This window comes from Malaclemys terrapin, chromosome 8 (assembly GCF_027887155.1).
Source record: "Malaclemys terrapin pileata isolate rMalTer1 chromosome 8, rMalTer1.hap1, whole genome shotgun sequence".
In the NCBI taxonomy this organism is placed as follows: Eukaryota; Metazoa; Chordata; order Testudines; family Emydidae; genus Malaclemys; species Malaclemys terrapin.
In genome coordinates this window covers 36,195,730-36,210,779 of record NC_071512.1, presented here as the reverse complement: position 1 = coordinate 36,210,779, position 15,050 = coordinate 36,195,730, and the positions used below count along the sequence as shown (strand labels likewise).

General features: G+C 47.8%; 1 protein-coding gene across 2 annotated transcripts in view; it reads left to right on the top strand.

Moving 5' to 3' along the window:
- Positions 1-14,587, top strand: part of NRG2 (neuregulin 2) — a 286,620-nt gene extending 272,033 nt beyond the window's left edge. For both annotated transcript variants that reach the window (XM_054036434.1, XM_054036433.1), the window contains 3 exons: positions 1,626-1,753; positions 3,270-3,494; positions 12,254-14,587. In XM_054036434.1, coding sequence (XP_053892409.1) covers positions 1,626-1,753; positions 3,270-3,494; positions 12,254-12,911 — 1,011 coding nt within the window. In that variant the 3' untranslated portion in view covers positions 12,912-14,587. The remainder of the gene's footprint in view (positions 1-1,625; positions 1,754-3,269; positions 3,495-12,253) is intronic.
- The last annotated feature ends 463 nt before the right edge of the window (positions 14,588-15,050 follow it).

Here is a 15,050-nt window from a genome sequence, read left to right as displayed (position 1 = left end):
GCTGTGGTTGACCACTGCCAGATCAGGGACCACATTGGTATAAATATTCATAGAATCATAGAATATTAAAGTTGGAAGAGACCTCAGAAGGTCATCTAGTCCAACCCCCTGCTCAAAGCAGGACCAACACCAACTAAATCATCCCAGCCAAGGCTTTGTCAAGCCAGGCCTTAAAAACCTCTAAGGATGGAGATTCCTCCACTTCCCTAGGTAACCCATTCCAGTGCTTCACCGCCCTCCTAGTGAAATAGTGTTTCCTAATATCCAACCTGGACCTCCCCCATTGCAACTTGAGACCATTGCTTCTTGTTCTGTCATCTACCACCACTGAGAACAGCCAAGCTCCATCCTCTTTGGAACCCCCCTTCAGGTAGTTGAAGGCTGCTATCAAATCCCCCCTCACTCTTCTCTTCTGCAGACTAAATAACCCCAGTTCCCTCAGCCTCTCCTTGTAAGTCATGTGCCCCAGCCCCCTAATCATTTTCGTTGCCCTCCACTGGACTCTCCAATTTATCCACATCCCTTCTGTAGTGGGGGGACCAAAACTGGATGCAATACTCCAGGTGTGGCCTCACCAGTGCCGAATAGAGGGGAATAATCACTTCCCTCGATCTGCTGGCAATGCTCCTACTAACACAGCCCAATATGCCGTTGACCTTCTTGGCAACAAGGGCACATTGCTGATTCATATCCAGCTTCTCATCCACTGTAACCCCCAGTCCTTTTCTGCAGAAGAAGCTTTGCAAAACTAAGCTTTGCTTAGTCTACAGACTAAGCGCCATGTCTCCAAGACCCTCAACGTTCATCAGTGCCCTTTCATAGTTCCCATATAGCCTCTCCTTGGTATACTGAAGAGCCCACAACAGAGCCACAGAAAAGCCACTACTTTTTAACCTTCTGGGCAGCTGCTGTTCTTCTCAGCTCTTTAAACTGGACACAGCTACATGCGATCATGTGCTTGTTACATGGTTTGATATATAGACTCGTAGACATTAAGGTCAGAAGGGACCATCATGATCAGGGGTCCTCAACCTTTTTCTTTCTGAGGCCCACCCCAACATGCTATAAAAACTCCACAGTTGTGCCACAACAATTGTTTTTATGCATATAAAAGCCAGAGTGGTGTTAAGGGGTAGCAAGCAGGGCAATTGCCCGGACCCCACACCACGGGGGGCATGCAGAGCTCAGTTGCTCAGGCTTCTGCTTCAACCCCGGGTGGCAGGGCTCAGGGCCCTGGACTTCATCCCCATGCGGTGGGGCTTTGGCTTTCTGCCGTGGGTCCCAGCAAATCTAATGCTGGCCCTGCCTGGCGAACCCCCTGAAACCTGCTCGTGGCCCTCCAAGGGGCCCTGTATCCCTGGTTGAGAACCACTTATCATGATAACCTAGTCTGACCTCCTGCATATCACAGGCCACAGAACCTTGCCCACCCACTCCTGTGATAGACCTCTAACCTCAGGCTGAGTTACTGAAGTCCTCAAATTAAGTTACCGAGAATCCACCATCTTCACTAGTTTAAACCTGCAAGTGACCCATGCCCCAGGCTGCAGAGGAAGGCGAAACCTCCCCTCCCCCCAGTCAATCAATGAGCAGTTGCCTGATGTTTGGGACTCTCTTTATTACAGTATATTTCTAAAAACGTTTCTGCCACTGACCATGTGATACGGAGGGAAACAGAGACGACGTTTTCAGGAAGTCATTCCTGCTCCCCATCTCACCATTGCTCCACAGCCACTCCAACTTCAAGCCAGAGGTGAGTGTGCCATTTCCCCCCCTCATACACACACACATCCATCCTGTCCCTGCAAAAATATCTCAGGAGTGTAGCAAGAAAAACATTTCTTAAGTCAGAGCAAATACCAAATGTTTTTCTTTTCACCTGCTTGTTCACTGTTCATGAGTGTTTGCAATATTCTGTCACTTTGAGTAAAACAGAGAAAATAGATACACAAGAGAAAAACACTGAAGATTATTCTACATGTAGTTTGATTTTGTGATAGTTTTGAAGAAAATTCTTTTTAGCTTTGGGGTTTGGAACATATATAACTAAAATTTTCAAAAGTACCTAAGGAAAAAATTTTCAGACCCTCCTAAGTTCCATTTACAAAAAGGATGTAGGGCCCGAATTTTAAAGGTATTTAGGTGCCTAAAGATGCAAAATGGGCTTTTCAAAAGCACATTAGGTGCTCTCCTAGCTGCATCATTATGCACCTAAATATCTTTAAAAATCTGGCCATTAGGTGAATAGTCACAGTGTTACTTTAGTGTTTGGTGTTAATGAATCCTTCGCATTCCAAGTGTTCGGAGAAAAGGATCAGAAGGCAAAATGTTGTTTTCTTTAGAAGACATTCTCTTACATAAGTTACTCTAGCAGTGTGGCTATTCTGTTATTCAGTCCTCAAAACTTGGTGATATTTTTCAGGTATTGTGCATTCATGAGTTGCACACACAAATACGATAGACATGTGCAATCCTGAGTTGTGTGTGTAAAAGTATATGTGCGTGCACAACCCCAATTTACATGGTCTCATTAAGTGTTTTTCACTCACTTCACAATAGTTAGGCCTTCTGACGGGCAGGTACCGATTGGGTTTCCAAAGTGCCTAACTCTCATCAAAAGTCAGTGGGAGTTAGGTGCCTAACTCACTTAGGCATCTGTAAATCCCACAAGGCACCAAAATACTGTCATGAATTGGTGCTTGATATCTAGAACGCTGTCTTCCTGAATAAACTGCAGTGAGCAAATGTTCTTGAAGACACACCCAGAGCAGATCAGTTGAATGTGAAGCTGCCATTTCACTCCTCCTCTTTTCTAACCAGAACACCATTTGAACTTGTAAATGTTGTTGATGGTTTCAGCTGAAAGTAGGCCTGGGTTTAACCATAATTAACAAGTTCTTTGGATCAGGACTGTTTTCCTGCTCTGGCATCCCTGTGTACCCCACCTAATTCTCTACTGGCAAACTTCATTGACTCCAATTGCCTGATCTGCACATGCCATAAGGCAGTGAGGTATCTGTTTGTCCTCCTGTGTGCCTACAAGCAGTTGCACCCAAATTCATTGTGGACAAAACAAGTGAAGGCCAGGTTTTGAAAACTGCCCCCCCAGTTAAACACATTACTTTTAGAAAGAGAAGCAAAGTGGATCCAGAGTGTAGATTCTTTCAGAATGGCTCTGAGCCACAGACTGTCTGAAGGAACAGGTGTGGTGTAGCAGGGCATGGCAGAAGTTCTCCCTGACTGTTGTTGATCTGTGGTTTGCTCCACAGGCAGGAAAGCCACACGTGGAGCTTGGACCGGACGGAGAGCCTGACTTCTGATTCGCAGTCTGGTATGATGCTCTCTTCAGTGGGAACCAGTAAATGCAACAGCCCTGCCTGCGTCGAGGCCCGCACCCGGCGAGGAGCTGCGTATTGCGTTGAGGACTCGAGAAGACCCATGATGCAATACAGGGATTCGGTGGATTCGCTGCGAGACTCGCCACACAGCGAGAGGTCAGCCCTCACTGCTTTGTGCCATCAGCTCTGGGGCAGATGACTCTGTTATGGGTTACTAGGGTTCGCTGGTGGAAGTGAAGGACAGTAGAGAGGGGCATCCAGACCAGATCCATGTTGGACATAAGATACTGCACCAGAGCAGTGCTCCACTTGGGCTGGTGTCCTGTCTTTGAGAATGGCCCATAGCAAAAGCTTCAGACACAGATGCAAAACCTCTCGCAATTGACAATTATGCAATAGCTTGCCCCTGGTGGAAATTTCTCCCTACCACCAAGCAGTTCATGTTGCTGTATAGTATAGTATGCCCTGAAGCATCAGAGCTTTTCTCTCTTATACATTTTAAGTGTAAATAAGAGCGAAAGTTTGACAGCCTCAGGGTGACTTCTGGGGACAGGGTGGGGCGTAGATCTTCTCTCAGTCCATGGCTGAAGACTCCAAGCTTGCTGACCACCTGTGGCACAGGGACTAGAATTCCTCTCCCAAAAGAGAAGCCCCTATCCTGTGAGCTACAGAAGCTGCTCCAATAGCTTAGTACAAAGAACCTGCAGCCGCGAGCAGCTCTGACACATTCCAGCCAGTAAAGAGCAGTGCTACATGTATGCATCAGCCCCTACTGGTCATGGCCTAGGGATGGAAAAGTAGCTGATGATCCAGGCAAGGAACTAATCTAAATGAAGATGAAGTAGAGAGGAGGGGTTGGATTCACGGAGGATTGGGTTGTTTTTATTGGTGAGAGGAGACTGCCTGGATTTGAAAGCCTTCACCCTGGCTGGCTCACTACTAGCTGGGCTTGTTACATCGGCTCTCAGCTGGGAAAGGTGATAGATTTCATTTTCCTTTTGGAGGGAGGGATTTTCTCCAGCCCAGCCCCCCAGTGCTGCTGCAGCAGTATAACGGGGCTGGCCATGGGAGAATACCCCCAGGATAGGCACTGCATCAGGCTGTCATGGAGACCTCATGCAGGATCCCTCTCCAGCCCTGTCTTAGGGAGCACGCTGGGGCTGGGAGGAATGTGTCAGAGGTGGGAGGGAGTAGAGCTGTGGGGATTCTAGCCAGTGCTGCTGCCATAGGCAGCCAGGGAGGTCCTGCCTCCATTGCATTCTCACCCTCAGATCAGCCTGGAATAAGCCAGAGCCTCCTCTCCTGGGCTGCACCTGTGTGTGCTGCACCTCCAGAGAGCCCCAATTGCACCTTGAATATGGACAACATGGTGAAGGCTCGTGGGGGTCTCCCAAGGCTGGGGGGAGGATCAGGCTGTACCAAATACACCGTGTCCAGCGCAGCAGATAAGACACAGACAATGCAGGGGGGAAGGCCAGGGGATCAGAATACAGCAATGTTGTATGCAAGTGCCACAAGCCTGGGGGCAAACAAGATGAATCGGACAAGCTGCGTGCAGGATTGATGGCCCCACTGGTGTTGTGGAACCAATGGGAGACAGTCAGGAAAGCTGGCCTATTGAGTCTGAAGGCCATGCTCTTCATAGGAGGAGAAAGCCAGACACATGCCTGTGCTAGGGGACAAGGGAGTCACCTTCTAGTGAAATCTAGATGGCAAGAGAAGAAAACGACAGCATGGGCACTCTGGGTCCCAATGAGTGAGAAAGGAAATAACAGTGCCCGACAAGTCTCTGGCCCAGATCAAAGCAGAGTAAAAGCAAAGAGCAGGCCCTTAGCGAAGAGATAGTGGAGACAGGAAAGGTACCGGATCTGGTGTTAAGCATCCTGGTGGTTTGAAATACCAAGATGTCTGAGGTGGATGCAGCCAAACCAGGGGGCATCAATGGAGATTTAACATAAACTCCACTGAAGTGTGCAGTGAAACCTGTTCATAAAGGCCACCAAAGGGAAGCGCTGTATTAGTGCTGGTTACAATAGGTGGCCACAGAAAGCAGCATGGTTAATATGGAGGAACACTCATGGGGCTAAGACTACCTGGCTGTTAAGACTGGGGAGGGTGGCTAGCTGGGGCCTCTCAGCATAGATCTCACTCACTGTGCCTCTTGTTTGGCAAGGTGGAGAATACAGTGAGAGGCACCGTCACTTGCATTTGCTATTAACCAATTAAGAGTCATAGCAAAGCTGAGCATAGGGGAGAGCCAGTGGGGAAAGGATCTCTCAGGGCTTAAGCTCCTAAGGAAGGGGAACATGGGAAGCTGGAATCATAGGGCATTTTACTGACACACATCTAATGGTAGGAAACCGAGGCAGTTAGTAAGAAGAGGCCACACAGAGTGAGGTACCAAGGGAAAGATGGAAATAAGAAGGACAATGCTGGGTGTTGAGCAGTTCTTCCCACCACGCAGAGTGCACAGGTTCACAGACAGACTCCTGTGCTGAAAAAGTATGTCATTTATTTGCTGCTTCAGTGAGTGATAGGTCCATCAAACCAGGGCACAGCATAGGGTTAAATGCAAGTGACCCCCATATTTGGGTGCTCGCCTTAAATACACAGTTACAAAACTTATTCATTCTATATTGTATAAACACCTTTCTGCCTAGCACTAAGATTAGTTTGCCAACTCAGTTGTTACCTGATTGGATTGCTGACCCAGTTGTTTATCTGATCCGATTGCTGGCTCAGCTTTTCAGCTGGCTGTTCTCTTTCCTTGCCAGACAAGCAGGCGTCTTTTCACATACATTCTACATATTCCATCCTAATATATATATCCTACATATTCCATCCTACAATGGGGGACCAAAGAGTAAAAAGCACAAATGCAAGCGTGTGATTTTAGAGGGAAATCCAGAACAAGAAAGCAAGCCAGTGACTAAAAGAAGAGCTTACAAAGGACTTGAAAATTGAACTTTGCAGAGGCAGGAAGTGAGGTGGGATCTTCTAGAAATCAAATAAGGGAGACGAGAGAGAGAGATTGAAATTCATAGATTTACAGAATCTAAGACAAGCAGGGACCATGATGATGATCTAGTCTGAGCTCCTATATAGCACAGGTCAGAGATTTCATTCCTGCTTCAAGCCCAGAAACCTGTGGCTGAAGCAGAGCAGATAGAACTTGATCTAGAGATCCCATGTGAGGGAGAATTTACCACATTCCTTAATAAGGGGGAGAGGGTGTGTTTGATGGGTATGAGAGAGGGAAGGAGTCAGTGGAAATAAGATTTCTACAAACATATCTAGGAAAAGCAGAAAGGGGAGGGAAGTAGAGGAGCTCTGTTAAGGGAGGAGGAAAACCCAATCCAGAAGAGTGCTGGGATGGTTATAGGACTGAGGGAAATCTGAGTCATTGTTCTAAGGCAGGGGTCAGCAACGTTTGGCACGCGCCTCACCAGGGTAAGCACCCTGGCGGGCCAGGCCAGTTTATTTACCTGCTGACGCAGCAGGTTTGGCCGATCACGGCCCCCACTCGCCATGGTTCGCCGTCCCGGGCCAATGGGGGCAGTGGGAAGCCGCGGCCAGCACATCCCTCGCCCGCGCCGCTTCTCGCCGCCCCCATTGGCCCAGGACTGCAAACCGCGGCGAGTGGGGGCCGCGATCAGCCAAACCTGCCATGTCAGCAGGTAAATAAACTGGCCTGGCCCGCCAGGGTGCTTACCCTGGCGAGCCGCGTGCCAAACGTTGCCGACCCCTGTTCTAAGGCTTTGTCTGGATTCAGTGCGTGGGTCTCTTTCTTTCTTTCTCCTCCGTCCCCTCTATTCATCCCAGGTGTCTGCACCTTTACAGAGGTAATGACCCGATTCCATTGCCTCTTGGCTTCTTTCCTGAAGCTCTGATCTCTGTCTCAGAGCTCTTGCCACAATCCCCACCTGCTGTATTTCTGCACGTCTCCCTCCCTTCGGCCCCATCGCTCCTTTCACGATCTCTAGGCTGACCTCGCTGCTGCTCTCAGCCTCCTAGTCCCTTCCACACACACACACGGCTTCTCTCCTTTCAGTTGATTCCATCAACCCTTTCATTTCTCACAACTCCTCTCTTGATTCCAGTGCCTCCCTCTCCTGATGCTCTGTCTGCCCTTTAATCCCCTCCCTCTGCATCTGCTGCTTCTGTGCCTGCAGCCAGGCTGCTGAGTGCCCTTGGGCAATATCCTAGGCCTGCACTGAGCTCCTCCATGTCAGTTCTTTCTAGTGCTTCCAAAGCGTGGCATCTCTTCTCCTCCTCCTGCTCCCTCTGGACACCTCACCCTCCTCTGCCCGCTTCTCTGCCCAGCAGCTTGCCAGTATTTCCCAACCGCCCATAAGAACTCTCCCCTGCCTCTGACCCTTCCACCTCTAACTCCACCCTTTCCTTCTTCACGCCACTTTAGGCTTCCCAGGCCTGATTGTGACCCTGCCTCCAAACCCTCCACCCCATTGCTTCCCATCTCTTGTCCTCCTCCCCTGCTCTTTATCTCTAGCCACTCCCTCTGTGACTCCTTTCCATCTGCCCACCTGCACCAACTGTCTCCCAGCCTGGAAATAAACTCCTTGGGATGGACTTGTCTCTCTACCTACCATCTTAGCTCCACCACCCTCCTCCACTGACTTTCTGGGTTTTACCACGCCTCCCTACCTGCCTGGGTTCTGACTTCTGCTCTCCCTCAGACCCTGAAGGCAGAGGATCTTGATCTCTCCTGCTAAGTATCGTTAAGGAGCTGGTGAAGGAAATGGAACGTGTGGCGAGAGCCTTCCCTGATGTCCTCACGAGTTCTCATCCCACAGAGGAAACTGCAGAACCTATTAGAATTGGACAAAGGGCAAATGTGAAGCAAACCCAGTGACTGCACAGCTGGGTGTTCCATTGCAGATCTTAGCAAAGTCAAGGAGGTTCAGTATCCAAATGAAACCGCTGGGAAAAGGGAACCTAGCAACTACAGCTGAGGGGAAATTTTCAGACAACGTTCCTTTTTCACTGAAAAATGCAGATTCAGGTTGACCAAAAACGTTTTCAAATTCACGGAATTGTTTCAGTCCAACAAAAAAAATTCTGAAAAAATCAAAATGTTTCAAATTTTTGTGTGTGAATTTTACTTCAATTTGATTCAAGAAAGAAGTTAAAAAAGCTAAGAAATTCCTCAGAAACCTAACAAAACCTTTCATTTGACCCAAAGCTGGATTTTTTTTTTTACTTTTTCGGTTTGCTGATTCCTCCCCCCCACACCCATTTTTCGGGCTGGCCACTGACCTGAAAAATTGGTTATTTGCCCAGCTCTGCTAGCGACCGGCTACCATGGCACAGATCAACCAGGTGATCAGATCCCCCAGTAGAACTACAGATGCTGTGGCCCAAGGCAGCACAGCAGCTGACATTTACCTTGATTTCTCTAAAGCTGTTATTACAGCCCCTGCCCCCCAGCATGTAGATAGGAATGCCAGCGTGAGGGCAAAGACTGGCTGGCAGGCTGTAGGCTCTATAAGCAAACACGACACCCTCAGAACAGGGAAAGCATCAACAGGAGCCAGGCTCCAGGTCTGTTCTACTAAACAGTCACTGTAATCCCTGTGGAATGAGTGGGGGCAGGACATGAGCTCCCGCTGAGTCAGGGCTAGATTCTGCCGCTAGGAAGCAGAGGTGCGGTGCACAGGGGCAGCCCAGAAGCAGGGACTAAGCGTGACTCAGCCCCTGTTTCTCCCGGGGGGCTTTTTGGGAGCATACACCAGAGCAGTGGCTCCACCAACCTGCGGGAGAGCACAGTGTGCACTCCCCTTTGTGTTCAGCTAACAGGTGTGGTGGTGGGCATGGAGGGATAGGACCATGCCCCTCCACCCTGCCCACTTGTGGGCAGCTAGCACCCACGTGGGCACTTGCAGGGAGCGAGGTGGTCCCCAGTTGCTAGGTGAGGAGGGCATCACCTTTCATCCTCCCCAACCCCATCCCAACAGGGGTTGGCCATCATCTGTGCAGCCAACCCCAAGCTTGGAGGGCTAATAAGCAGCAGAGGAGCTCTCCAAGCAGCACGAGTGATGTGGCAAGCTGGAAGAGCCAGGCAGCTATAAATTAGATGAGATTTAGGATAGCTAAATGCAAGGTGAGGCACCGAGGGAGATCCCATTATCAGCCCAGATAGAAACAGGAGGCTGCTGCTTAGAAAGCAGCCGTGCGGTCAGAGAGCCCTGCAGGTTAGAGCGGAGGTTATTGGAGATGAGCTCACGCTCTAATGCTCTTGCTAACAGAGCAAATGAAATCCTGAGTGCGTGTCTATAAATAGAGGGATCTCTCCTAAGCCAAAGGAGGTAATAAGGGCGTTTTATACAGCCGTGGTGTGAGTGTGCTGAGGATATTGTGTGCACTTTGGGACCCTGTGTTAGAGAAAAGCCATTGCAGAGCTAGAGGGAGGGCAGAGAAAGGCACTCGAGGGTTTCACAGAGGATGAGAGCCTGGGATGGTGCTGGTGGAAGGGCAGATACCAGGAACGTTGCACAAAACATATGTGTTGGTAAAGCAGGAAAGGGACTCCCCTGGCGCAGAGGGAGGGGGAGAGCCAGAGGACAGATCTGAAACTAAGGGCCTGACCCAAATCCCATCAGTTTCAATGGAGAAGGCCCCAAAGTTGATCGTGTGACTATAAAGGTCCGGGTTGTGGCTGTGCAGGGAGCATAGCAGAGGTGACCTGTCCTGGTGCTAGCTCTCTGAGGCATTGCCTCCTAGAGCATAGGCAGGGTGCGGCTCTGCACCCTTTGAAACAGGGTGGCATCAGTGTGGCTGGGCAGGGCCAGCCATGGTTGCTGGCACTAGGTGTGCCAGAGAGGCTGATTCTTCTGGCAGCACTAGACTGGCATAGTCCAGGGATATGGACTGTGATTGTCCCTGAGCAAGGGTACAGGTGTCAGGGAGGGCATGCTGCCCTTTCCTTTTCTCCTTGTGCACTCCTCCAGGAGGATGATCAGGCAATGGATGTAACTGCTGAATGAGGCAAATATGTGGGGTGAAATGCTAGACATTGCCATTGTATGTCTCTTGGGATCTTTTCCAACCCAGCCGTCTAGGGCTTTCTCATCTAAGAGCAGGAGTACAGGAAAAACCCAGAGAGGAGAGAGAGGCTCCTGGTGGGGTCCCATCTCCTCTGTATCAATTTGTTACTCTGTGAGCTGGTGTCCCTCCTCTATGTGATGATTGGTTTATGTTCCGACCCCCCTTCTTCACTGTACCTCCAGTGAGCTCCGTGGTGTCACACTGGTGAAAGGGCTGCTGGACAGATCCAGCATGCACCTCTTTTGTGCATATCATTTAAATGAGCTGTGTGAGCGTCAAAAAGCTACAAACCCATGCACCTCAGGAGAACTTACTGTGTCACCCAAATATACAGTCATCCCGGGCCATTTATGTAATCAACTCTGTGTCACCCAAATGTACAGTCATCCTGGGCCATTTACGTACCAACTCTGTGTCACCCGAATGTACAGTCATCCTGGGCCATTTACGCTCCAGCTCTGTGTCACCAAAATGTAGTCATCCTGGGCTATTTACGTACCAGCTCTGTTTCACCCAATTGTACCGTCATATTAGGGCCATTTACTTATCACTTTTCTATTCTATCTATAAAATGGCCCTTTCCATATAGCTCAAAGGCCAAGCACAAAATCTAATATAACCCCACAAATCAGCCACTGCTTGGAGGGAGATCAAAGAATAATCCCCTCCCACCCATCTCATCCTCTCCCAACCAGCTCCTCAAGCCTCTGTTCTGAGGACCTTGCAATGCACCCAGGATGTTAACAAACGTTGGGCTTGATCCTCCAAGGTGCTGAGTACCTCCCATTGCATTGCGTTGCTTTGGTAACAGAGGCACTCTTCTCTTTGGCTCTTGAGTGGTCCAGCCCTTCAGCATGGGGTTAGAAGCTGCAGTTTTGCTGGAGGTAGTATCTTTTGGAGGAGCCTTAAAAGTAACATTCTAATTGTTTCTGGTCCTAAAGTTCCCATGGCGCTTTTTGAAAGAGGAGGGTTTTGAGCTCCAGTGTCATGGGGAAATTTCACCTTTGTTAATTAAATTTACCTATCTAAATTCTCACTGTTGCATCAACTGGACGTTATCCTTCGCTTCCTAAACTGTTGTGCAGGGTGGCTGGCATTGCGAGATGGATGGTGTATCTTACCTCGGAAGTGGCTAGATTTCATTGGTGAATGTCATAACCCCTGTGTTAGCTTCACCCCAGTATAGACACTCAGAGCATCCAGTTTTCACATGCAGGTAACTTAAGCTGCTGCACAAGATGCTGGCATAAGACCATAGGGCTCACCGTACCAGATGGGATCAACAGTACAATGGGTCTATTCTCCTGTGAGCAACAGTGGCCAGCACCAGGTAGTACAGAGGAAGGTGTAAACCCCCATTCTGAACAGATATGCACTCACATGCCCATTGGGCTAGTGGGTGACTTCAGGTGTCCAAATGGAGGGCTTGTATGGCCTGTAATAGGGCAACCACTTTTGGAAATAGGCCTTACAGTCTGTAAAATGACTTGGGACTTGGTTCTTCTGGGTGAAATTTAAAGCATGAGGGCGCAGGTCTGTCAGTTACTGTGTGAGGGGCGTGTGTGCATCAGTTACTGTGTGTGGGCGTGGGTGCATCAGTTACCATGTGAGGGCGTGGGTGTGTCAGTTACTGTGTGTGGGCGCGGATGCATCAGTTACCCTGTGAGGGCGCGGTTGTGTCAGTTACCATGTGTGGGGTGTGGGTGTGTCAATTACTATGCAAGGGTGTGCTTGTGTTAGCTATTTGACCTTGGTAGTTTGGACCTCAGGGTCAGGTATTCAAATGGGAAGAATAATATCTGGAAAGCTCTTGTCAATCAGGATCCTAATGTAGTTGTTTCTTTTTTCAGGTATGTGTCTGCTCTGACAACACCAGCACGTCTGTCTCCTGTCGACTTCCATTACTCACTTGCTGCACAGGTACCTACCTTCGAGATCACCTCCCCCAATTCTGCTCACGCGGTGTCTCTTCCACCTGCGGCACCCATTAGCTTCCGAGTGGAAGAGCAGCAGCCTTTACTGCGACGCTATCAGGTGCCCTTCCAGGATATGCAGAGATATGACAGTTACTACCAAAGGAAGAGCTACTTGAATGAGAGCATGGGGAGCCTGCCTTCAAGCCCCTTCCGCATCACGGAGGATGACGAGTATGAAACGACACAAGAGTACATCCCAGCACTAGAACAACCAAAGAAAACAGCTAGCAACAACAGGCGGTGGAAAAGATCTAAACTCAACGGGCAGGTCTCACACAGAGCCCGGACGGTCAGAGACTCCTTCTCAGGAAGCAGTGCTTCATACAGTGAGTCTGATGAGGAGCTCATGGCGGAGAGCACCCCGTTCTTAAGCATTCAAAACACTGAGGCAATGAACACAGATTCACCACCGCTGTATCGGCCGGGAGACAGCAGGACTTACTATTCCTTCGAGAGACAAAACGCACAGGTGGAGAGCGGGCAAAGCAGATCGACACACACGAGACCCAAACAGGACTCAGCTCCTCTTTAGAAGCCACACACGCACCCACAAACACACCTGTATCGAAAAGGAGGAAAGATATTTTTATTTTATATAAAAGAGGAAAAAATATAACAAATCAAATGTTTTATTTTCATTTTAGCAAAGTTGTCTTATAATAGCTAACAGCAAAGACTTTTTTATAGGGAATCTCTATTTATATGTAACATCTTGACTTACAGCTTCCGAGAGAAAAAAAACACAAACAAAACAAAATAAATAAACAATAAAAAAAAAAAAAGATGGGCCAATTTTTGACAACTTAAAAATAGAAAAAAAAAATCGTGGTGCCTTTTTTTGCTGTATGCTAATGCCAGAGTCCATGCTGAGGATTACGTTTCAGTAGCATTCTTAAGATCATAGGTTTTAGTTCAAGACAACTTACCATGTTAAGGGCACTTTCCCATTTGAAAAAACAGCACCCTCCACTTTTCCCCATCTCTGGATGTTTGTGATCTCGTTCTTTAAAACATTGTTATAACACACACAAAGGACATGTGTATGTATGTTCTCATAAATACCTCCTATGGGGAATCTGTCTTGCCCACTCAAATAGTTGTAGTTTTGCTTATTTCAGGGTGGGGGAATTACATACCAGAATGCAGAAATAATGGGTTTTTTTGCAACATAGGTAGGAAAAGGGAAAAAAAGCATACAGTAGCAACAACCCTTACAATATATTTGTTGACCGTGTTACTTGTGGGGTCCCAAGTAAAACTGACTCATTTTGGCACGGTTTTGTGAAGTTGTAGTCAAATGAATAAAACGTTTACATGGATGTGGTAAAATATTATGTATTTATATATGGTTGAATCCACTTTATTGGTGCAGACCCTGATAGGAAGGGAAATAGCCCATTGCAGCAGTTACAGATAAGCGCTCTTGACTGGTCAATTGTTTTAAAAGACGGCATTACAGTATTGCAAGAAACAATGTGAAGCTTAGACAGGGTTACATATTGGCCATGATAGTGCGGAAGAGTAGAGCAAAGGACATGGAGAAGTTAGTGACAGCATGACCACCAGTATAGCCCTGCTAATTGCTGTGAATCAGCTACAGATAGTGTTGAGCATGCTCCATATGAAATTAATCCCTAATTAAAGTCACTGCAATGCATTTCCAGGACCCTGCCCCTGGCCAATGAAACAGGCGGGCAATGTATCAGGAAAGCCATTCAGTGGATTCTTCTGTATCCATGTGCCGTATATTGTAAAGAAAGTTGTTATTGTAATGTGCCAGTGTTAACATAATAACTTGCTATCAAAGATGGACATCACGTTTGGGGCAGCCTTGGCCCCTGGACCCGTGGCTCAAAGAGACAGTGCTGTGTGTCCAAGCAGCGGAACATTCACATGTGAAAGTGCCCCTCCTTTCAGTTCACTGCAGCAACCCTGTTTACATTGTAGCCTGACTTATTTCTTTTTATATTTTCACTTCTGCATGTCCTTTGCATTTCAGATACTGTAGATTGGATGCATGGTGAAGCTGTGACTGAGAAGATAATACAACAATTGACAGTGTATTTCATTTAACTTTTAGCAATAAAGTAACTAACCCTCTATTCCTCACCCACAATGGGGTCAGATGGAAACTCTGCTAATTAGTCATAAGATGATTGTAAACATTTGCTCTGGATTGTCTGAATGTCTGAACTCTTGACTGTTTAACACTTGAACATTTTTTATATTATAAATAAAATAAGAAATAATTAATGTGTTTCCAGCATTAATCTTAATCAGTGATCAGATTGGGGGTAGGAGGAGTGGTGTTACACAATCCCAAACACCCACAGTCTGAAGCTCCATCCACAGTCCTAAACTCCACTTACATCCTAGAGTAGCTGGATGTTGGATCTAAAATTCTCAGTCTCAAACTAGCTGAAAGAGACATTTCAATGTCCACCATTATGCTTCAGAGTTAACACCGCATTGAGGTGAATGGAAGGGGACGGTCAGTCCACGCTTTTCTCAGAGCTATCGTTGCATTCTGTGTTTGTAAATCGAGTGAGACACCACTGCATCAAGGCGCATTTGGAAGGTTTCCTTTGCAACTGTAAGGCTTAGAAACATGACTCCAATTTTTCAAATGTGGGCAGTAATATTTGGGAGGCTTTCATTTTTGTGTGGCCAA